Raw genomic sequence first — 24,490 nt, 5'->3', positions numbered from 1 at the left:
ATGGAGACGGGCAGCTCCTGTCCTGGGAGCTTCTTCCTGGCAGGGGCTGGAATGGGGCCTTTCTCCAGCAGCTGGATACCAGAAGAGGGGATGTCTCTTCTCCCCCCCCCCTACCCGTGTGTCCCCTCCCCCCCTACTGACTCCACTCACATCTCCCCCAGGCAGGGCCATGGAGCAAAATCTGGACCTTTGAGGAGAGAATCAGGACCAGGGGCCCTTTGGGGGAAGGGCGCCCTCTGGGGGCACTGGTCGTCATGGGCAAGGGGCAAGTTTAGCATCTGAGACAAGAGCCTCAGGCTGTGATGAAGCAGCTCCAGGTGGCAGCGAGGGCAGCGCCTTTAGATCCACAGGAAGGTTGACTCTGGTCTCAGGAGACCTGGGGTGCAAATGCCTTCTTGTGAACGTCAGGAGCCGGGTCTGCAACTCCAGGCAGCGGAAGTGAGGAGGGCTTGGGGCAGAGACCGTTTGTGGGCGGGGCCAGCGGAGGGCGGGCTTGTCCCGGGTGTGGGGAATCTGATTTGGGAGAGGTCGAGGGAGGGGGGGCGGGAAGCAGGGGGTCCTGCTGCTGGTCAGGGTGGGCTTAGGGTCCCCAGAGCCATGACGGCCAAAGCTGTTCGGGAGGAGGCTCAGGTGAATCGCTCCTGCCGTACCCATGATGGAGATGGTGTGGACACTCGCCACCCAATGATGAGATTGGTGTAGACCCTCCACATGCTGAGCCCTTCGTCTCTCTGGGTGTGGGCAGGACTCCGGGAGTCTTTGGGATCCGCGGCTTCAGGGCCCCCCAGCCCCGCCTTCCCTTCTGTCAGAAGATGCGGGAGCCCCCCCGGGCGTCCCCTGGAGCTATTCCAGGCTTCAGCCAGCAGGACCCCCAGGAGGACGAGCACTAGCCCGGCCAGACTGAGGCGGATGACGTTGCCCAGCGTGTAATCCTGGGCTCCAGGACCTGGGAGGGGAGAGAAGTCACTGGGAGAGGGACGAGGCCCCCAGATCTCGGGCCCCCCTCAGGGGAAGCAGGATTCCTCCCACCCCAGGCTTGGCCCCAGCCCCTGTCCCTGATCTGGGAGGCTGGGGAAGGGGTTGAGGGCGGGGCCCTGAGAGAGAAGCCTGAGGGAGGGGCTGAGGCAGCTTCCTCTCCCTCTTCCTCCTCCTCAGGGCTTCCTCTACAGGCTCTTGAGTCAGGCCCAGGACCCTCTTTCCCTGGCCCTCACTTCCTCTCCTCCCCCTCCTTCTCCGTCTCCCGCCATGTTGGGACCAGCTCGAGGAGTGGGCAGAGCATGAAGCTTGTGGGGAGGAAGAGCCGAGTTCAGATCCCACCTCAGCCACTTCCTCTCTGTGTGAGCCTGGCCATGCCAGGGATGGCAGAAGCAGAGCCCTCTCCCCATAGTCCCTGCTGTGGCTGCGTGGGTGGGTGGGGGGACTGATGGGGAAGAGAGAAAAGGGAGCAGGTTGGGGCTGCCTCATCCATCTCTGCTCCCATCTCCCCAGCCCCTTCCTGGCAGCCGGGATCTTCCTCCTTCCCAGCTTGGAGTTCCTCCTGCCTGTGTCCCAGGCCTCCATCCCTCCTCACGCTCTGAGACAGGGGGGACCCAGCCGTGGCTTAGGCTGCAGGAGCAGGAGAGGAACAGAGACTCCCTCCCTGTGCTTTAGGGTACCTGGTTCCTCACTGGGTGGGGAGGGAATCAGAGCTTGGATGCCTCCAGGACTGTGGGGGAGGGAAGGATCCTTTGAGGTTCCTGGAACAAAGAGGGAGAAGGGGGGAAGGGGCTTGTGGGTATTACTCTCCCCCACTGGCTCAACCCTGGCCTCTTCAACCCCCTTTCCTGGGACATACAGAGATATTGTCTGTATGTGAGTAACTGGAGTGGCAGCCAATGGGGAGGGGTCTAGAGGGAGGCCCCTAGAGGTGAGGGAGCAGAGGGCCCAGAGTCTGGGGCCTTCTCGGAGCTCCACCCATTGCCCAGACCCTCCCTGCCTCCCTCTGAGCCTCCCCCCGCCTTCCTGGCCCCTGGGGGCTTCTGGGGCAGGTAACAGAGCAGGCAGAGTCTTGTCTCAGGGAGGGAGCTTAGGAGGGCTGGGAGGAAGGGCTGGGGTCTCTCACCTGTGACCCTGAGCTCCAGGAGGTTACTGGGGGCTGACCACTCATGGGGGGAGCGACTCTGAAAGCTGTAGCATCGGTACGTCCCTCCGTGGGTGGAGTTCACAGCAGGGATGGGGAAATCGGCCAGAGAGCCCTGAGCAAGGAGCTGGGCGGGGCTTTGGTGACTTGTTCTCCGTCCTTGTACAGGGCAGAGCGGTCATATCGCTTCTCGGACTGGCACCGGAGGGTCACGGCCTGTCTTTCGGCCACCGCGGAGCTGGGCCAGGCTGAGAGGGAGGGTGGGTCATGGCGGTCTGTGGGAGGAGGGGCCAGAGTTAGGGCTGGAAGGCTTCTCCTTTGGGGGGGACAGATCTGGCTGCTGGGGGGGCTGGCCTGGGCCTGCCTGGACCCCAGGATGGGCTGGAGTTTTAATTCACATCCAGAAAAAAGCAAATTTTGCAGGTTTTGGGGTAGAAAAAGGGTCTTAGAAACCTCTGGCGGCAAAAAGGAAAGGGGATGATTGAGGAGGGGGAGGGAAATAGCCAGAAGACAGGAAGAGAAAGAAGGAAAGAGAGTGGGGAGAGACAGAGAGAGAGAGGAAGGGAGAGAGGGAGGGAGGGAGAGAGACACAAGAAAAGGGAAAGAGAGAGATAAAGAAGGATGAAGGGAGGGAGGGAGGGAAGTTTGGGGAGAGATCTGGGAGTTAGAGAGGAAGATACAGAGAGTGACAGACAGAAAAAGACACAGAAAGAAAGACAGGAGGCAGGGAAGAGAGATTCAGAGGCAGACCAAATTTGGGTCAGTTCTGGGGAAGGAGCGATGGCCTGGGAGACTTCCACCCAGGCCTGGTCCTCTCTCATATAATCTCTCTGCCGAGGGGGCGGGGGTCCCAACGGGGGCAGAGTTATGGCTGGTTATGACCCAAGTGGGCTGGCCACCCTCCCCAAGCCGAGGCAGCTCTCACTGTGGACCCTGGACAGTTCCCTGGGAAGGATGATAGTTTGGGATTCCCGGTTCCCTTCTACCTTGCCCTCCTACAGAGACCCCTGGGGCTACCCAGAAGACACACTCCCTCCCCTCCTGTGCCTAGGAGTGGGCTGGGAGAGGGCACAGAGTAGCAGCCCGCCCCTCTATTCTTCTCTGGCTTGAGAGGGTCAGGGCTGGGAGGGGGAGATGGCCCATCATCTCTGTCTGGACTCCTGAGCCCTAAGCAGAACCTCCTGCCTCTACTTTGTCCCCAAATGGGACCTGACTGAGGCAGCTGGTGGTGCAGAGGCCAAAACGCTGACCTGAAATCAGGAAGGTCCTGAGTTCAAATCCTGCCTCAAACACTTTCCAGGAAGATGATCCTAGGCTAGTCACTTCCTCTCTGTTTGCCTCAGTTTTCCCACCTGTAAGATGGGATTGAGCTGGCAGTTATTGTGAGGCTCTCATGGTATAATAATGTAAAGGGCTTGGCACACACTAGGTGCTGTATAAATGCTGACTCCTTTCCCCTACTTTTAGCCCTAGAGGGAGAGCAGAGGCCGGGACAAGGGAAAGGACGGAAGGGCAGGATCAGAGGGCAGCTCGGGACCAGGCTGGGCTGGGGAGGAGCTCAGGGGCTGCTGGGACCCCGCGCCAGCCCTGCCTGAGCGGCGGAGTGACCGGGACTTCCTCACCCGTGGCCACCAGCTCCAGGGGGTCACTGAGCTCTGACCAGAGGGATGCTGTTCTGTAGCCGCAGGAGTAGGTCCCTGTGTCATTCAGTGTCATGGATGGGATGGAAAACTCGACCTCAACTTCCTGTGACAGCTCGGAGCCGATAATTTTTAAGTTACGTCCCATCTTATTCTCCAGGAAGTATTCAGCAGCCCCCGGTGACCCCCGGCACCTGAAGGTCACCCTTCTTCCTAGGGGCCCCAGTGACCCATTCTCTGCCCTGAGGGAGGGTCTGGGGAGCTTCTCTGGAAGGGAATGAGAGGTGTCAGCTCCAGGGGATCCCCCTGTCTATGCTTCCCCTGAACTGGGTCCCCCCTTCAAGCCCAGTCCAGCCCAGACCCCCCACCTCCGTCTCCTGGGGAGTTGTCTCCTCTGGGGGGAGGGGAAAGGACTCACCTGCCTGTGCCCTCATCCTGTGGCCCAGACACAGCCCTGGCAGAGAGGACCCAGATTACTGTCAGTCAGCCCCCTGTCTCTCCCTACCCAGCCCCCCCACACTCCCCCTCCCCTGAGCAAGGAGACAGGACCCAGAGCCTGGCTCAGGGACCCCACCCCCACCCCGGGGCTTCCAGCTCCTCCCCGCTCCCCCATCTTGCTGGCTGATACCCATTTTGTCAGGTCCCTTCTCCCCCCCTCCCCAAAATGGGGGTGGAGTGGGCTGAACCTGGGGCTCTGTAAAGTCCCCTTCATTGTGGGGGCTTCTTAGGACTCACCGAGGCACAGCAGGGCAGAGAGGGCGGGGCTCATGGTGGTCCCAGTGGGAGGGGGGCTGCTGGCTGACCCGGACCGGGGACAGGGTGTGAGCAGGGCTGGCTCTGCTCTGAGGTCCCCAAACTTCCCCTTCCTCTTTGTGGGTGCTGCCTCCTTGTTGACCCCGTGCTGTGGGGGAGCAGTGGGGGCAGTTACCTTGTGACAGATGGAACAATTCTTGCTGCTTTGATGCTGATTCTGGCCCCAGAACCTGGGAAAGATCCCCAGGGAAGCGTGAGGTGTCAGCCTCGGTGTGTCCCCTGCACCCTCCCGATTGGCAAGTGTTGGGCTCTCCAGGGGTCTATGAATCTGACCCCGGGGACCAGATCCTGCCCTCAGCCTAAACTCTGCCTCCAGCCCTGGCTCTTTGAGACCATGATGAGGTTTGGATTTGGGGACCCAAATCAAATTAGAGTTTCTGGTGGTCAGGGAGTTCAATAAGATCTAGTAGCGGCGCAGAGATCCTCTATGAAGGAATTTATAGACCCAAAACCCTAGATTCATAAAAGAGGTTTATTATGGGAATCGGCTGAAGGGGGCTCGGGGATGGAGCCCCAGGTTGGCTCCTCACTGGGTTTTCAGCTGGGGTTAGAATTTGAATTGAATTCAATGGATTTCTGAACTGAGCTGACCCCAGGCAGATAACAAGAGTGAAACTGTGCTTGGGGTGGAGTCCTCTCACTGAGGCAGAGTTGAAGGAGATTTTGTCCTTTAAGGATTTTCAGAGTTCCGGGGTCCCCTCTTCGTTCCCCCCTCAAGCAGTCACTTCCAAGTGTATGTGGGATAAAGAGGTAGTGATCTCTTTTTAACTGCTTTGAGCTGACAAGGGTCATAGAGATTTGGGGGTTCATGGAGGAGGTGAGGTGTGAGGTGTGGGGTTTGGGCATGGCAACAGGGCATCTAAGGGGTGTTTGTCCCAGTCAGTCGTCCCATGTTCTCCCGACTGAAGGGCAGTTGAGAATCCAAAGTTTGAAGCCTAGATAAAACAGGTCTCAGGGGCAGATGAAAAGTGGGGTGTCCTCCAGGGTTGAGATGGCAACTTTCGGAGTGGGGCTTTAGCAGGAAATGTATCAGGTCCCTTCTGCCTGTAAGAATGCTGATGGCCCATTTAACTGTCAAAGAAAAGTAGGAGAAAATGCTGGGAGCAAAAGATTCTTTTTTCTCTCTAAAAGGTGTTAAGTAGCCTCGAGTTAAGCCCCTTCACTCTAATTTCCAGGAAAGCTAATTTCCCCTGCGGTTTGTTCAGGGTGGCAGTGGACTCAGAGAGTCAGAGTAGGCAGGAGGCCTTGATATCTAATAGATTTAATAAGTCACTGGTCTATTTGTGAGCAGGGTCTAGGGACGGGCGTGTCCCCATTTGTCAGGGCTGCAGATCAAGATAAGAATGCAGTTTAATCTTTTAGAAATCTCTTAACTGTCGGTGCTGCTTTAAAAAAAATAGAAAGTTGCTTCCTCAATCTTACCAGAAAAATAAGCAAAGATCCTGAGCCTTCTCTCCTACTATCCCCACTCTTTATGGGGAGGGGTGGAAGGGGTCAGAGGGAGTGCAAAGTAGCAGCACTGCCTACCCAGCTTACTGGCCCCTGAAGCATTTGGACTGTCCTGGCATAAAAGAGGAAACCGGGCTAGACTCCAAATTCCTACAAAGAGCAGGATGCTGGGGGGCTGGGTCAATCCCTGTGGTGTTCACTGTCATGGTGGAAAGGCAGTTCTTCCTGTTCGAACTCAGGACAGAGGCTGGGGTCTCCTCAGACAGTTTTCGTGGCACCTAGAGGCCTAAGTCTGGGGGAGATTTGTATTAAAAAGGCATCTCCGCTCTGGGTGTCTTTTCAGGAGGCAGAAGTTGCTCTGAGAAGAAAAGAGCTGAGAGTCTCAGGTTAGAGAGTTAAAGGGAAACCAACTAACAGATATTAGCACCAGAGTGGAAGAGACATCAAAGGCTCAAAATGGGCTCCTCTAGTTTTGGCCTTAGTATATGTGCCTTGGACCCCTGGAAAAAAAGTTGAGGGGATCGGTGGGTCCCAGGTCTCATAAGGCTGAGTTTTTCAGCTTTGGAACAGACTGGTCTGCTGGGTGTGTTTGGCTAGCTGCTGGTTGTCTGAAGGCAGAAGTGTTAAAAGGCAAAGGAGGCTCCTTTACAGGTTGGTGGGTGGATCCCTTTCAGTTGATCTAATCAGTGTTTTGAGGTTCAAGCATTTTTCCAAGCCCAGCGAGTCTCTGCATTAAGAGACAGAGTAAAGGGAGGGGAACAGGTTCCAAGCATCCCAGTTCTATAGCTTTTTATTCTCTTTGGCGATGCATGCCTGGAACAGCAACAAGGCCCCAGAAAGTAGAGAATTTGGGATTATTTTGTGGTGTACAGATTACCAGAGGGAGTTACTGTTTAATATTAATGTCTGGCTACAATGTAACAACAGCACATCTTTTATGTAATTTAGGAACTCCTGGTGTTACTGCAGCATTAGCAGAAAGAGCATTTAAACCCTGGCTCTCAGATCAATGAAGGAACTTGGAAATTCCATAATCCGAGTCCACCTGTGACCCTTCAGGAAGACATTCCTCTGACCAATTTAGGGCATTTCTCTCCATTGCTGGGTTACTGACTTAATCCTTGGCCAATTAAATTCAGAACTCAAAAGAATATCAGTTACAGTCCCAAGAGATTTTATCTCCAGTAACAAATTCTAATCGCAGCTTAGGGCCATTTATTTTAAAAAGTTTACCAGACTTATACACAGAAGAGTGTTGAAGTCCAACTCTGGTTAATAACTGAGAGTGTGAATGAATATCCAAGGCCAGGTAGAAGATGTGCTTTGCCATCTCTATTTATTAATCTGAGTTCCAGGCTTATTATGCTTTTAGGCTAGTGTTACAATAGTCTAGCTATCTTCAGATGACATCATCTACCTCCCAGGATTAATGGATAATCCATACTTAGACATTTCAATATCCACCTTAACTATCTATACCCAGATACTTATCAACACAGAATTGTAAATAGTCTAGTTGTGATGCTCATCAACATCAACAAAATTGTATATAGTTGTGATGTTTCATCAATACCAAAATACTTGTTCACACTGAGTAGCAAATAGCAGAAATTATCACACTAATATATTTGTCTCAAGTATGCCTTTAATTCATTGTAAAGGAACAAATAGTATAGTCAAAATGACTTGTTCCTGTTGCATGGATTCTCCCAAATTGACCCTGAATATGTCTTTCCAAGAATATTAGAAGAGATGATGAGCCGATATGGGCTGGTTGCAATAGAGAGCAGGTCTTAAGTAATATCTGGACCAGTCTCCTGTAGTTCATGGACTTATTGGCCCCCTATAACTCCCTCCTTTTTAAGTCATCCCGCAAAGCACAAGGGACTAAGCCAATGAGTATAAGAATAACACATGCAAGAGGACAACATGCAAAAGTCAGATTCTTTACTAGATTTATCTTTTTTAATCACTCAAATATTTGGTTTGCTGTGCTATCAGTGTGCAATTCAGCAACACTACTTTTTTTCTATGTTTCCTTCCAAGGCAGCTCATTCAGATTGAGGTTGAATTCAAGTTGGAATTACATATAGCTCCATTTATTCTTTTCCTTATTTGAAGCCATGTCACATCAGTGATATCATGGTCCCATCTAGAGAGTTACATATACATCAGTGAATCTACATTCACAAGTTACTTGTGATTGGGTTTCCAAATTGTTTACATGATCCTTTAACTCTATTAATGATTGTTCCATTAACTTTGTTCTTTGTTTTACACTCATTATCTATATTAATTTTTCTCTAAGAACTTATGATACATTTTTTGGTAACTGACTAGCGAATTGGGCAGTCTGAATAGATTCTTTTAGGAGCTGAAGCTGAAATAGCAAGTGATGTGATAATTGGTATAGTTGCAAAAACTCCAGCAATGAATAATCCAACAATTCTGCCTTTTCGAATTTTATGGACATGTATGATTTTTCTTATTGATTCATGTTATTTGTTACATCACTTCTACCCTGTGCTATGTTACTATGTGCTTATGTAATTTGTGTAATTATGTGTAATACCTCTCATATTGATGGATTTATGTATACCTCTTTTAAGAGTGAGCCCCTTCAAAAACTGCGAATCTGATGTGAGTTCCCGTTTCCTTTGATGTTTTCAGGTAGGACGTGATCACCTTCTTTTTATGGCATTTTCACTCCTTTTTTGAGCAGTCAGGGAATATGAGGACCACATATTTTAAAATCCGCCAGAGTCAGGAATTCAGGTTAAGGGAAAATCTTCAATCTTTATTCCTTTTGAGGTGAAGAGGGATTAGCAATATGAGCAGCTGCAACAAGACACCAGCCAGCAGTCTCTTTCCGCTTCTCTCTCCTCCCCTCTGCCTCCACCCACCAAAATCGTCATTTCCTATACAACACATCAGGACTTGCACAAAGAGTGGGCAGTGGCCATTTTTTTCTCCAAGCATATATATTAATAGAGCATGATCCAATTACTATTTAGCCTCACATGTTTGGGACCTCAGCACATCAACTTGAGCTTCAGCCCATTACAAGGGAAGGCATAGTCACCTTCTTTTTGGGGGTTCTTACCTCCTTGACAAGTCAGGGAGGTCATGACCATGTGTATTTGGTTTTTAGTGACAGCTTTCCTAATGCCCTGCACTATCATCTTACCAAGTTCCCTCATATTCTTTCTATGCACTGGATTATTATGGTCCCAATTAGGGTCTGTCAATGGGAACTTCTCATTTCCCTTGACTCTCTCCAACAGACCTTCATCGCTGCCCTTTGGAGTTGATCTTTCCTTCTCCTGTAAATAAAATACCTAATATTGCTACCAGTTCTCCCCTAGTAAATAAATTTGGATCCAGAAACTGGTTAAATTGTTCACCTACGCCAGAGGAATCCTCAGTAAGTTTCTTCATGTCCCTTTTGAAATTCCCAATCTCTAAACTGCTGAGGGAAATGCTTACATCCCGAATTCCCCCTTCATCTGGAGTGTTAGAAAGTGTTAACTCGCTGGAATTGATAGAAACAATGCTTCAGTTTACATCTTTGAGAGTTCACACGTTAGAATTCACAAGTCTGGGAGATTCACAAAGTTACACCTCCCACAATCCCATTCTTTCAGAGGAGGAGTCAACCTTTGGGTTCATACCTTTAAGAGATCATATATAAGAAGCTCTTAGAGCTTCAGTCAGGAGTCAGTGGAATAAATGAGTTTAGGAGACTAAGAGCCAGAATTCAGCTGGGAGATTTCAGAGCCAGGATTCTGAAGGAGCTGGAGGCTGAAGCTGAAGCTGGCAGAGGCAAAGGACTAGCCACAAGAGCTCTCGGAAGCAAAGAAAGCTTAACTGGGCTATTTTGGAAGAGACAATAAAGGACTGGATTTTAACTCCTGGCAGCATATGAGGTGATTATTATTTTGAACTGAAACGAAGGCTGCCTCCAGAAGCTCCCCAGGAAACCAGAGAAAAATTATATTTTAGAGAAAAGAAGAGAACACCACTCTGGAGGACCTCTCCTTGGTGGTAATTGTTTAGTGAAAGTACTGTGAGGGGAGTGGGAAGCTGTCCTGGTGTTTAAGTAGCTGCTTTAGTTCTCACGGGAGAGAAGCCTACAGTGATGTGGTGGACTCCCTAAGGTTGGTCGTGTCTCTCCCACCCTTGGCCCACTCAAGGGTCATGGAAGGATGGACCAGCTGCAAGGAATGAGAAGAGGGAAGGGCAAGAAGCAGATCCGAGGGAGGAGGAAAGGATTTCTCCCATTCCTTTTTTTCTCTTTCTTTTCTAAAAATTGTCCCACCTGTGGTAGACAAGCAGCACTGTAAGGAATGAGGAGGGGAAGGGCAAGGAGTGGGGGAAGAGGAATGTCCTGCACTCTCCCTGAATCCCCATTAAAAAAAATTAAATTTTTAACAGAATTAAACCATCTAACATTTCACATTAAAAACTTAATAGGTGTTCTTTGCTACAACCTCATTTTATATAATTTGGAAATGAGTTAACAAGAAGTTTTTAAAATGTCACTTTTATTTTACTTTTTAGTTATTTGTTGTTATTCAATTAACAACATTTATGATTTATGTCCTCACTTTTTTCCCATCCTATCAAGAGATATAGGGAAAAACAAAATCAGCAAATACAGTCACTGGCCATGTCCAAAAATGTATGTCTTTTGCTTAACACTTCTGTGCTTCTTTACTGCCCCCACCTCTCTCTCTCTCTCACACACACACTCACTCACACACACACACACATACACACACACTCTTATATTTGTGTGTATACATATACACATGTATAGGAGTATATAGATACATCAAAGTGTTTTTTTTTAATTGAACAAAAAAATCTTTCCATCCTTCACCATCAAACTAGCCACGAAGCAAAATAATCATGCAGAGTAAAGCAATTAATTCCCACAGTGGCCATGTCCAAAAGTCAGGCTTATTCTGTACCCGGAGTCTATTGCCTCTCAGTCAAGAGGTGAGCAGCACATTTCGTCAATGGTTCTGGAGTGATGGATGGTTATTGGGCTAATTAGAATCTTAAGACTTTCCAACTTGTTTGTCACTTGACGATGCTGTTGTATTACTTGTTCTTCTGTTTCTGATGATTTCAATCTGCACTAATTCATACAAGTCTTCCTAGCTTTCTCTGATACTATGTTATCATTTTTTGAGATGCAAGAATATCCCATTTCATTCATTTATCATAATTTATTATTCAGTCACTTCCCAAATAAAGGGCACTCTTTTTGTTCAGTTCCTTTTAAGTACAAAATGGGATGAGCATAATATATATATCACAGGCTTAACAGACATGCACCGAGTCCCCATTTGTTCCCTTCTCTGCCTTTGGCAGGGGGAGGCCGGCACAGGCACTCTCCTTCTATCAATTTGGTTCCTTACTTTTACACATATATTCAAATTTGGGCAAACCTGCTCTTCAGAAGATAGATTTCTTGGCCAGAAGCTCCTTTGAGCACCATCTAGAGGGATTTGAGGAAAGGGGCTCTGGCCATTTAACGCTAAGATTTTCTCATCCCAGATCCTAATTCCACTCAGGAGCAAAGAACGAATTTATTCCTTCTGTGTTTTTTGGTGATGAATGGGATAAACATTCATGGGAATGTGGCCTTCACCGGTGCCCTAATTGTGACTTGAGACTTAGCAATAACAGGTTGTGGTATAGCTCGAAGCTGCAGGTGTTCAAGTGTCTTAGATGAACATTTCCCTCCCTGTTCCCCAACCTCTTAATTAGCATTCAAGCACCTAATGGTTAAAGAGTTTGTTGTTTACTAGTAATCTTTTGTTCCTGGGATAGACTTTCTGCATTTAAGGTGTAAGCTTGGACTCCCCTGGAGAGTTGAAGAACATCTGGGGGAGTGCTGCGTATAGGGGCTATAAATTTTGAGTTTTGCTGTTTGTCCTTTGCATTCCTCTACTGAAACCTCTTCTGTTGGGAGTTGCCCTTCCTCCCCAAATGGTAATAAATCCTTATTTTTTTCTTTTTCCCTTGCGAGTCTCTGATATGAATTGGTATGAAAGTTGCTGTCCCACACACAGAACTAGTTTTTTCAGCCCAAGTCTTTTGCTGCCTGGAGTTGTAGACCCGACTTCCAGATGTTCAACATATCTTTCCGTTTTGTCCCAAATAGTTTGGGTTTGAGACCCAAAGTGGTCAGAGAAGCTTGCTGGGGATGCTTCATGACAGAATTCTCAGCTTTCAAGCTCGGTCTCCTGATCTTCCTCAACTCTGCCAGATTTAACAGCAAGCACTCACTTTCCCTCACCGAAAGCCACACACTCATGGGATCACACTTTCTTTTATTTCTTTTTTTCTTTTTTTTTTTTTTTTTTAACACACATTGCTTTATGAATCATGTTGGGAGAGAAGGATCAGAGCAAAAGGGAAGAAACAAAAATATATAGGACAGATAAAATAATGGAAAAAAAGAAGTGTTCATAGCATGTGTTGATTTACATTCAGTCTCCTCAAATTTTTTTCTGGATGCAAGTCTAGTGGGATTTCTTTGGATCACTGCACCACCGAGAAGAACAAGTCTTTCAGAGGTGATCGTGGCACATCTTACTGCAATGTATTCCTGGTTCTGCTTTTTTGGCTCACCATCAATTAGTATAAATCTTCCCAGGACTTTCTAAAATTGGCTGGTTCATCAGTTTTTATAGAGCAATAATATTCCATGACCTTCATGTACCACAGCTTGTCCAGCCATTCCCCAACTGCTGGGCATCTACTTATTTTCCAATCCTTTGTTACCACAAGAAAAGCTACTACCAACATTTTTGCACAAGGACGTTGCTTTATTTATGGTTCTTGCAAAAAATAGACTGTGCTCTTAGGGAAGGGGTTACCATACTTATAGATGCAGGACTGAGCCTTTTGTTTTTTATGTAGAAGCAAAGAGTCCCTCCCTCATCAGCCCAACTGTCTGGGGAGGACAAACTTAGCATACTTCCTGGTCCTCTCACTGCATGTTCTTCTTTGACATGTTTGCACTCCCTTATCAGGCAATCCATGTTCAAAATGGCAGAAGCTCCCCTTTCGGGGTTGCCAATGACTCCTTAAGCATGAACACTCAGTGCTTGCAGTTGCCTTTCCTCCCTTCTTGTTTTGGGGTGATTTTTGTCAGTTTATGAGTTCAGTGGTTCGAGAGCTTCTTTTGTACAACTAACTTGGTCAAGGGATGTGACCTATTTCTTGGTCCCTATATGCAAATAAATTCTATACATTGCTCACAAATGCCTTTTAGCTTCAAGCCCTCCCAGTCTCTATCCTCAGTGGGCAAGGAGGGCCCCAAGCTGCCTATGGGGGGCTGGGCTCCCTTCCTCCAGATGCCAATTCCACAGTGAATACACTCAGTGAATAGCAAAGAACCATTTATCCAGGTACGGCACCACGGAACTGAGAGAAGGGATCCATGGGGGCGCATGGGGCAGGTAAATGGGCAAAGGTCTTTCTCTCTCTGAGAAGGAGGTGGCTCAAATCAGCCAGAAGAAGGAGAGCTGAGTCTCAGCCAAGGGGAAATTCCCCCAGGTCCCAATGAAGATGGGCAGCTCCTGTCTTGGGTGCTATTCCCTGACAGGGGCTGGAATGGCGCCTTTCTCCAGCAGCTGGATGCCAGAAAAGCAGATGTCTCTTCTCTCCCTCCCCCCACCCCCCCGCACTGACTCCACTCACATCTCCCCCAGGCAGGGCCGTGGAGCAAAATCTGGACCTTTGAGGAAAGAATCAGGACCACTGGCCCTTTTAGTGAAAGATGCTTTCTGGGGGTGGTGGTGATGGACAAGGGACACGTTTAGTATCTGAGACAAGGGCCTCAGGCTATGATGAAGGCCAGCTACAGGTGGAAGTGAGGGCAGCACCTTTAGCTTCCCATAGGATGGTTGACTTTGGTCTTGCAAATTCCTTCTTTTGAACATCAGGAAGCCGGGTCTACAACTCCCTGCAGCAGAAGTGAGGAGAGCTCGGGGGCAGAGAGCATTTGTGGGCCGGGCCAGCTGAGGGTAGGCTTGTCCTGCGTGTGGGGAATCTGATTTGGGAGAGGTCGTAGGGGGAAGCAGGAGGTCCTGCTGCTGGTCAAGGTGGGCTTAGGGCCCCCAGAGCTATGATGGCCAAAGCTGTGCAGGAGGAGGCTCAGGTGGATTGCTCCTGCCATGCCCTTGATGGGGATGGGGTGGGCACTTGCCATCCAATGACGAGATTGGTGTAGACCCCCCAAATGCCGGGCCCTTCCTCTGTCTGGGTGAGGGCAGGACTCTGGGAGTCTTTGGGATCCGCGCCTTCAGTGCCCCCCAGCTCTGCCTTCCCTTCTGTCAGAAGATGCAGGAGCTCCCCCTGGATGTCCCCTGGAGCTATTCCAGGCTTCAGCCAGCAGGACCCCCAGGAGGATGAGCACCAGGCCGGCCAGACTGAGGCGGATGACGTTGCCCACCATGTAATCCTGGGCTGTAGGATCTGGGAGGAGGAGAGAAGTCACTGGGAGAGGGACAAGGCCCCCAGAGCTCAGGCCCTTATCAGTGGGGGCTGGATTTCTCAGCTCCCACCTTAGGCTCCTTACCTCCTGGTCAGTCCTGGGCTGGGAGCCTACAGATGGGGCAGAGGGCTAGACCCTGGGAGAGAAGCCTGAGGGAGGAGCTGAGGTAGCCTTCCCCCTTCCTCATCCGACTCAGCACTTCCTCTCCATCCCTCCGAGTCAGCCCAACTCCCTCTCCTTGGATTTTCCTCTTGCCCTCACTTCTTCTCCTAATTTTCCATCTTCTGCCATTGAGGGCACTGCTGATGGGGTGGGCAGACATGACTGGGCAGCCCACCCTGCCTCCCCCTTCTCCCTGTTGGGCATCCCCTAGTTTTTCACCAAACAACCAGTTCTCAGTTTCAGGACTTGGAGTGATCATCTTTGTGGATGAGGAAGGATCAGGGTCAGGGGCTGAATAGGGGAACCCAGAGAGGCCTGGAGGACTGTAGCAAGCCCTTGATGTGAGCCCCAGCTCTGCCCAGACTTGCTGGATGTGGGATGTTGAACAAAAACCTCCCTTCTCTGGTTCTCACTTTTCCATCTGTGAAATGGGCATGTGTGCTCAGCGAACTCTCTTGTCTCTCCAGTTATGAGACTCCCTTGATCCCTGAGAGCCCTCTCCTAGCTCCTGCCTGAGCTTTGGGGACAGGGGAGGGACACGGGAGAAGCTGGGGTGGGAGGGTGGGGCCCTATGAATCCTCAGCACCATTTGTTATGGCTGTCTTTAGGACCTTGGGCTTCCCCCTCTGCCTTGTGGCCCTGAGGCTGCTGTATCATTGGGAGGCATGTTAGGCAGAGGAGGGATGAGGGGAGAGGAGCTCATTCTGGTGCTTCTGTTGAGGTTTAAAAGGAGAACCCCCAAAAAGGAGAACTAGTCACAGACTGGTGGGGAAGAGACATCTTACAACAGTTAGGATTACAAATCAGTACTTCGTTTTTTTTGGCAGGGCTGCTGTTGAAGGCCTGCCAACACTCTCACCTGTTCTATCCAATGGAAAACTGATACACCAGTGTGGGTAGAACAGTGGCCCTTAGGTAGCGATAAAATTCAGGCCTTGTTAGATATAGTACAGGAGCAACGTGACCAAACACACTTAACAACCTTCTCTAAGTCCTTGGAATTCCCCTGTATTTGTTGTAAGAAAGAAATCTGGAAAATGGAGGATGCTCACTGATTTAAGAAAAGTAAATGAACAGATGGATACCATAGGAACTCTTCCATCTCTTCCTCAGTTGCCTAGAGAATGGCTTCTTGGGGTTATAGACATTAAGTTTCTATTCTAAACATCTAGATAAGGAGGATATGAAAAGATTTGCCTTTTCAGTGCCCAGCATTAACTTAGCTGAGCCTTATAAAAGATATGAAAGGACAGTTTTGCCACAGGGAATGAAAAACAGCCCTACTATGTGTCAAATGTATGTTGCTGCTGCTCTTACTCCAATAAGAAAAGCATTTCCATTATTACATTATATGGATGATATATTGGGATGTGCACCTGAGGAACAAATGTTAGAAGCATGTCTACAAAAGACCATAGAAATGCTGAAGAACTACAAATTGCATATAGCTCCAGAAAAAATTCAAAGACATGCTCCTTTTCAATATTTAGGATATGAAGTACATCCTAAGGGGCTCACAGGACAAAAACTGTCCTTAAGAACAGAGAAGCTAAACACCTTAAATGACTTTCAGAAATTGTTAGGAGATATCCAATGGATGCGTCCAGTGTTAGGCTTGACTACCTATCAGTTACAACTATTTTATGACATTTTAAGGGGAGACAGTGCTTTCAACTCACCACACCAGCTTACAAAAGAAGTTTAAGAGGCTTTGAGAGAAGTTGAACTGGCTTTATCCAATGTGGTTCAAAGAGTCACTCAAAAACCCTTGGAAATATTGGTTTTTGCTACACAAGAGGTACCCACAGCAGTCCTTCATCAAGGAGACAGTGTGATAGAGTGGGTGAACCTCCCGGCACAATCAGAACAAAGTCTTACTCCTTGCCTGGGGCCCGGGCTAGTTTTCTGGAGACCATCCTTTGGAATGGGTCTTGGTCTCTGTGGAGGAAACAGGAGAGCCACCAAGATGGTCTCTGTCTTCCTGTCTCTGATCCAGTCCTTGTTGGCTCTTATATGCTCTATTATAATTACATCATGGTAGGTGTCAATCTTGTAGAATTATATTAAGTACTAAGTACATGTACAACTAGATAACCATTGTCTCATCAATTCCACCGAGTTAACACCTTTTTGTAGGACTAAATCAATCACACTGAGCTTTCAGTATACCTCTCCAGACTTCTGGCCCATTACAGACTAGTGTCTCAAGGTGTCCCAAAAGAATTTGCAGACTTGACCCCATTTCCAAGTCAAGGGCCAAAATTTACATAATTGTAAGCTAACCGAAGTGGGATAAGTTTGAAAGGGATTCAGCAAAGAACGGGGAATAAGAAGACAATTTTATGGGAAAAGACAGATTCGGTTCTTCATGTCACCAATCTGCTAATTTTGTGGCCCAGGGGCAGAACTGAAGAGGGGTCTGGTGTGCACCTCATCATTTGTCTCAGAAACCCTGTTATCACAGACCCAGAGATGGTTGTCTGGCAGTCAGGAAAGTCTGTAGGAGAATACCATAGTATTCCTGAAGTTAGGAAACTTTAGGGTCATTGACAGCTTGTTAGAACAATAGTTCTCTGAAGGTCTGGGGGCCTCAGGATTACTGCTACATTACTCCCAGAAGCTGCACCCTATCACTTCCAGCTTAGAGGAATTGGGCTGAGGGCATCTGAGCAGCCGCTCCCTTATTAGTGGGGAAGCAGGGATGAGAGAAGCAGAGCCCCCTCCCCATAGTCCCTACTATGGCTGCATGGGTGAGGGGGGGAGGCCACAGGGACTCCAGGAAAGGATAGAGGAGAAAGCGTACTTGGGGTTGCCTCACCCATCTCTGCTCCCACCTCCCCTGCTCCCTTCCTGGCCAGCCAGGATCTTCCTCCTTCCCTATCTTGGAGTTTCTCCTACCTGTGTCCCAACCCTCCATCCCTCCTCTTGCTCTGAGACAGGGAGGACTCAGTCCTGGCTTAGGCTGCAGGAGCAGGAGAGGAACAGAGACTCCCTCCCTGTGCTGAGGATGCCTGCTACTCACTGGGTGGGGAGGGGGTCAGAGCTTGGGGATTCCCAGGGCTATGGGTGAGGAAAGACTCCTTTGAGGTTCCTGGAACAATGAGGGAGAAGGGGGGAGGGGCTTGTGGGTATTACTGTTCCCCATTGGCTCACCCCTGGCCTCTTCAAAACCCTTTCCTGGGACCTAGAGATAGCTTTTCTCTGTGTGGGTAACTCTAGAGGAGTCTAGAGGGGCCAGGGAGCAGAGGCTCAGAGTCTGGGGCCTTCTCTGAGCATGACCCATTGCTCAGACCCTCCCTGCCCTCCCTCAGAGCCTTCCCCTCCCAGCCCTCCTGGCCCCTGGGGGCCCCTGAGGCAGGGCCCTGAGCAGGCAGTGTGGTGTCCCAGGAGCAGGGAAGGAGTGTAGTAGGGCTGGGAGGAAGGGGAGGGCTGCGGTCTCTCACCTGTGACCCTGAGCTCCAGGGGGTTACTGGGGAACGACCACTCCTTGGGGAAAGCACTCTGGAAGCTGTAGCATCGGTACGTCCCTCTGTAGGTAGAGTTTACAGCAGGGATGGAGAAATTGGCCTGAGACCCTTGAGCACGGAGCTGGGCCGGGGCTTTGGTGACTTGTTCTCCATCCTTGTACAGGGCAAAGCGGTCATATCGCTTCTCGGACTGGCACCGGAGGGTCACGGCCTGTCCTTCGGCCACCGCGGAGCTGGGCCAGGCCGAGAGGGAAGGCGGGTCATAGCGGTCTGCGGGAGGAGGGGCTGGAGTTAGGGCTGTAAATCTTCTCCTGGGGGGGGAAGATCTGGCTGCTGGGGGGGCTGGCCTGGGCCTGCCTGGACCCCTGGATGGGCTGGAGAGTTAACTTATGTCCAGAAAAAGGCAAATGTTGCAGGTTTTGGGTAGAAAGAGGGCCTTAGAAACCTCGGAGGGAAGAAAGGAAAGTGGGTGGTTGAGTAGGGGGAGGGAAAAAGCCAGAGGGCAGGAAGTGAAAGAAGGAAAGAGAGTGGGGAGAGACAGAGAGAGAGGGAGGGAGAGACAGACCAAAACAGAGACAGACAGACAGAGACATGGAGACAAAGACAGAGAGACAGAGAGAGAAAAAGAGACAGAGACAGAAAAACAGAGAGACGGAGGAAGGGATGGAGGGAGAGAGGGAGAGGAAGAGACACAAGAAGAGGGAACGGGAGAGACAAAGAGGGCTGAAGGGAGGGAGGGAAGGATGGGGGTGGGGTCTGGAGGTGGAGAGGAAGATACAGTGAGTGACAGACAGAAAAAGACGCAGAAAGAAAGACAGGAGGCAGGGAAGAGAGAGATTCAGAGGCAGACCAAATTTGGGTCAGTTCTGGGGAAGGCGCCATGGTCTGGGAGGCTTCCTCCCTGGCAGGGGGCTGGGAGCCCCAAGCCCTGGTCCTCTCTCAGGGGTGGGGATCGGAGTGAGGGCAGAGTTCTGGCCGGTTATGACCCGAGTGGGCTGGCTGTCACCCCCAAAGCAGAGGCTGCTCTCACTGTGGACCCTGGGCAGGTTCCTGGGAAGGACAATAATTTGGCTGGGATTCCCGGTTCCTTTCTACCCTGACTTCCCACAGAGACCCCTGGGGCTGCCCAGAGGAGATATCCCCCCTCCCTGTTCCTAAGTCTAGGCTGGGGGAGGGCACAGAGTAGCAACAGGCCCCTCCTCTGGTTTGAGAGGGTCAGGGCTGGGAAGAGGAGATGGCCCATCAGCCCCGTGCCCCCTCCCCAGGGAACCACCAGCTTTGTCTGGGCTCCTGAGCTCCAAGGTTCAGCTCCTGCTCTCCTCTCTGCCCAACAATGGGGCCTGACTGAGGCAGCTGGAGGTGCAGAGGCCAAAGTCCCGGCCTGGAGTCAGGAAGGTCCTGAGTTCAAATCTAGCCTCAGACATTTTCCAGCAAGATGATCCTAGGCTAGTCACGTCCTCTCTTTTCACCTCAGTTTTCCCACTTGTAAGATGGGATTCAGCTGGTAGTTATTGTGAGGATCTCATGGCACAACACTCACCTGTGACCACCAGCTCCAGGGGGTCACTGCGCTCTGACAAGAGGGACGCTTTTCTGTAGCGGCAGAAGTAGGTCCCGGCGTCATTCAGTGTCATCGATGGGATGGAAAACTCGACTTCAACTTTCTCTGACATCTTGGGGCCCATAACTTTTAATTCACGTCCCAGCTCTTTCTCCAGAAAATATTCAGCAGCCCCTGGTGACCCCCGGCACCTGAAGGTCACCCTTCTTCCTAGGGGCCCCAGTGACCCATTCTCTGCCCTGAGGGAGGGTCTGGGGAGCTTGTCTGGAAGGGAATGAGAGGTGTCAGCTCCAGGGGGTCCCCTGCTCTCTGCTCCTCCCTTCAAGGAGTCCCCCCTTCAAGGCCTGACAGTCCAGCCCAGACCCTCCTGGGGAACTGTCTGCTCTGGGAGGGAGAAGGGAAGGGGGGGGAAGGGGAGAGGGGACTCACCTTCTTGCGCCCTCATCCTGTGGCCCAGACACAGCCCTGGGAGAGAGGACCCTGATTACTGTCGGTCCCTCCCCCCCAGCAAGGAGCCAGGACCCAGAGCCTAGCTCAGGGACCCCACCTCCGGGGCTTCCAGCTCCTCCCCTCCCCCCTATCTTGCTGGCTGATACCCATCTTGTCAGGCCCCTTCTTCACCACAAAATGGGGGTGGGGCTGGCAGGACCTGGGGCTCTATAACGTCCCCTCCATCGTCGGGGCTTCTTAGGACTCACCGAGGCACAGCAGGGCAGAGAGGGCGGGGCTCATGGTGGTCCCAGTGGGAGGGGGCTGCTGGCTGACCCAGACTGGGGCACAGGACGTGAGCAGGGCTGGCTCTGCTCTGAGGTTCCCAAGCTTCCCCTTCCTCCTTGTGGGTGCTGCCTCTTTGATGGCCCCAGGCTGTGGGGGAGGGGTGGGGGCAGTCACCTTGTGACAGATGGAACAATTTTGGTGCTGATTCTAGTCCCAGAACCTGGGAAAGATCCCCGGGGAAGCATAAGCCTCCTAGAACCCCGCCCCACCCCCTCCCAATTGGCAGGAGTTGGGCTTCTCAGGAGTCTATGAATCTGACCCTGGGGACCAGACCCTGACCCCCAGCCTGAACCTGCCCCCAGCCCTGACTCTCTGAGACTAGGCTCAATCCCAGCCCAGCAGAGGCTTCCCGGATGCTGGTCACTAAGGGGTTAAAACTAAACCTCCAAATAAGGGGCTGATGGGGGGGGCTGCTCCCTTAGGGCCCCGGGGCGTCTGTTCTGAATTTTCCCCAAGAACCTTATTGTCTCCAGCCCATCCTCGGGGCCTCCTGGGCCTCTGCCTTCTGTGGATGGGAGGCCTGGGACTCCCCGCTTGCCCCAGACTGGAGGGTCAGGTCCCGGGACAGGATGCCTCCTTTTGGGGTGTATTAGGTGCTCAGGGAGAAGCTGCTCCTCCAGTGCTCCAGCTCCCCATCTACCCTTGGGGTTCACAAGTCAGACAATTCTGTGGCTCCAGGAAGCTGTGGCGCCCCCTGTGGCTTCTGGGCTGTGCGATTGGACCCCAAACTTATTGGGGCTCAGGGCGAGGTTTGCAAGGTGCCTCAAAAGAATTGTAGCCTTAGCCCTTTTTCAAAGCCAGAGGCAAAGATTTTGTGACTGCTGGGAGGAGACTCATTTCCCAAAGGGACTTTTAGGCATCAACAGGGAGGAAGACAGAGGTTAAGTTCCTTAGAGGAAGCGGCCATTAAGAAGGGCAAGGATGCCTAAGGCAGGCGAGGGGCCTGGAGGGTTTGTGCCCCACATAATGGGGGCGTTTCTGATGAGCCCTGGGAGAAGGGGGGACAAGTAGGTTCTTTTATGGGGGAAAACGAGCTCAGAGGTTGCCATCGTAACCTGGCCATCTGACTGACCACAGGATCTGGGCCCAGGAGAATCTTGTCAATGCAAGGAAGTGGAGAAGGCCCAAAGCCCCACTCAAGAAGCAAAGGTCCATTTAAGGAGTCAGTGCTTCTCCCTGCGTGTCTCAGGCAGTTCTCTGGACGACAGGTCAGGCCTCTCCCTGGGAGCTCCCCAGCCCCCAAATACCTGGCCTCCCTTTGCTGGGTCCTTTTCACCCCGTCATGGCCACATCTGGCAAAACCTTTCTGGCAGCGGCCTAAGCCCGGTTGAGGGTAACCACTGGTGCTGGAGGGGGATCCCTGGCAGAGAAGAAGCCAACTTTCCATGGCAGAATGGGAGGGTGAGCACAACTTGTTCCCAAGGCCGCGAAGGAGGCAGGAGGCGGCTCCGTGGGAGCTTAGAGGTGGGTCAGATCCGGGAGGTGCCACGGGCTCCACGGAGTTATTCTTCAAAGTCCCCCAGGACTCACACATGTTGGAGATTTTGTTTAATGTCTTTTATGTTTAACCTCACCTGGTGCGAAGGATCAATCATCAAACGGAAGAGGGGACCACAAAACCCTTAAAATCCTTGAAGTAGAGAATCTCCTTCAACTCTGCCTCAGTGAGGGGCCCCGCCCCAAGGACAAACAGTTCCATCCTTGTTATCTGGGTGGGGTCGGCTCAGTCTTGAAACTCATTGAATTTAGTTCAAATTCCAGCTCACAGCTGAAACCCAGCCAGGAGCCAACCTGGAACTCCCCCCATGACCCCCCCTTCAGCTTGTAGCCAAAGCCCCCTATTATAAAAGAGCCAAATTAAAACCCTCCCTTTGCAGAGGTTCCAAGTATGCCAGCTATGCCATGCTTGGCGTGCCAAGGGCCTCTGCCCACTGGAATACTCTTTCCAGTGTCATCCTCTCTTTACCTTCACCTATTTCCTTAACTAGACTTTCGGTTAACTAGCTTTAACCTTACTTCCAATCCCCATAACAAACCTCTTTTATCAATCTAGGTTTCCGGGTCTGTGAATTCCTTTACAGGAGCCTCTGCCCCACCAGAAGGGAATCCCCCAAACTCTCTACTCTTGTACCAAATCCTGAGGGGTTGCAGGGGAGCCAAACCCCTCCATTTGATTCCCTGAACCCTGAACCTGCCACTAGACCTTATTTAACTCCCTGACCACCAGAAACCCTAATTTCATTTGAGTTCCCAAATCTAAACCTCATCAACACCAGCTTGGGGATTCTTAGTGAACACGTTCCTTGTTTGGAAACTATAAATCCTAAACAGTCTCAGTTCTCGGGGCTGATGACCCTGCTCACCCTGATGGTTCCTAGAAACCTGGCAAGCTCACAAATGAAGGGGAGTCCACAGAGACCCAGGCAGGGGGCTGAGCTTGCTGTTGCCCACCCCTGCTGTTCTTAGTGCTTTGCTGGGCTGGGCTGGGCTGTTTGATAGCCCTCCCCCCCCCACTGTGAAGGGGAAAAAGTGTGCTGCACTCTCTCATTCTTGAAGTTTAGTTGATGAGGCTTCTTTCAGCTCCTCCCTCGTGCTCCACACACAGTAATGACCAGTTTTAGGTTTACCGTATCGATGAGTCCACAAAGCTTAGTTAACAGCTTTAGAATGTTCCCAATCACTAGAGAGCCTTAGTTGTGGTTTCCTCTTAATTTTCTAGTAAAGATGAAAATAATTATCTCCCTAAATTCTGCAGCGGGTGAGCAGAAAGCAGAGCTCCTCATAAGCCCTGCAGGTCTGACACACTCTGTGCAGCTGAGGACTGATGTGCGGCAGGCTGACTACTTCTCTGCAACCAAGGCAGAGGATGGGACATGTTGACCTTTTAGACTAAGCAAGAGCTGCTAGCACATGGATGGAATAGATCTGGAAGTCACCCATGTGACCATGTAAGCATCGGGAATGCATGTTTGCCCGAAATTCAGTATAACTTTGGCGATGAATGCCTGGAACAGCAACAAGGCCCCAGAAATAGACAATTTGGGATTATTTTGTGGTGCACAGACTACTGTGGGTAGTTACTGTTTAATATTAATGTCTGGGTACAATGTAACAACATCATATCTTTTATGTAATTTAGAAACACCCGGTGTTACTGCAACACGAGCAGAAAGAGCGTTTACACCCTGGCTCTCAGATCAATAAAGGAACTTGGAAATTCCATAATCAGAGTCCCCCGTGACCGTTCAGGAAGGCCTTCCTCTGACTAACTTAGGGCATTTCTCTCCATTGCTGGGTTATTGACTTAATCATCAGCCAATCAAATTCAGAACGCAAAAGAATATCAGTTACGGTCCCAAGAGATTTTATCTCCAGTAACAAATTCTAATCGCAGTTTAGGGCTAGTTACATTATTTTAAAAAGTTTACCAGACTTATACCCGGAGGAGTGTTGGAGTCCAACTCCAGTCAATAACTGAGAGTGTGAATGAATATCCAAGGCCAAGTGGAAGATGTGCTTTGCCATCTCTATTTATTAATCTGAGTGCCAGGGTTATTATGCTTTTAGGCTAGTGTTACGATATTCTAGCTATCTTCAGGTGACATCATCTACCTCCCAGGATTAATGGACAATCCGTCTTCCTGGATTTAAGGTATTTTGTTTGCAGCCCCAGCTTGAGGAGAAATAAGCAAACGTGCCCGTTGTTCGACTGGGGCTAGTCCTGGGAATGGTTTCCTAATAATTTCCTTCCTATCACTCTGAGTGATGTTCAGACTCCCAATGTCTGTCCTTCCTGCTGACTTAAAGTCAGAGGTTTATCTGCTGAACGGTGATGAAGTGCAATCTTTGGAGTCATACAATTTGTTCTCATGGGACCCAATTGTCCATAATTAAAGCATCTACAAGAATTTGAAAAATCTGTAGATAGGGAATTTAGCGCAGCCACTTGAAAGGTAGAAGTGCCAATATTTGGACGCCTTTGAATCA

At 50.4% G+C, this 24,490-nt stretch overlaps 1 protein-coding gene and 1 long non-coding RNA gene across 2 annotated transcripts in view; both read right to left on the bottom strand.

Moving 5' to 3' along the window:
- Nucleotides 1–24,490, bottom strand: part of LOC127557616 (leukocyte immunoglobulin-like receptor subfamily A member 6) — a 65,063-nt gene that overhangs the window by 20,703 nt on the left and 19,870 nt on the right. Inside the window, exons 11-12 of the mRNA XM_051990926.1 lie at nucleotides 1,656–1,736; nucleotides 377–946 (exon numbers count right to left, since the gene is read on the bottom strand). Coding sequence (XP_051846886.1) covers nucleotides 627–946; nucleotides 1,656–1,736 — 401 coding nt within the window. The 3' untranslated portion in view covers nucleotides 377–626. The remainder of the gene's footprint in view (nucleotides 1–376; nucleotides 947–1,655; nucleotides 1,737–24,490) is intronic.
- LOC127556514 (uncharacterized) overlaps nucleotides 12,843–24,490 on the bottom strand; it is a 13,660-nt gene continuing 2,012 nt past the window's right edge. Inside the window, exon 2 of the long non-coding RNA XR_007952471.1 lies at nucleotides 12,843–13,267. This is a non-coding gene — a long non-coding RNA (uncharacterized LOC127556514). The remainder of the gene's footprint in view (nucleotides 13,268–24,490) is intronic.

The sequence above is a fragment of the Antechinus flavipes genome, chromosome 3 (genome assembly GCF_016432865.1).
Source record: "Antechinus flavipes isolate AdamAnt ecotype Samford, QLD, Australia chromosome 3, AdamAnt_v2, whole genome shotgun sequence".
NCBI lineage: Eukaryota > Metazoa > Chordata > Mammalia > Dasyuromorphia > Dasyuridae > Antechinus > Antechinus flavipes.
This window is presented reverse-complemented; position numbering and strand designations above follow the sequence as displayed.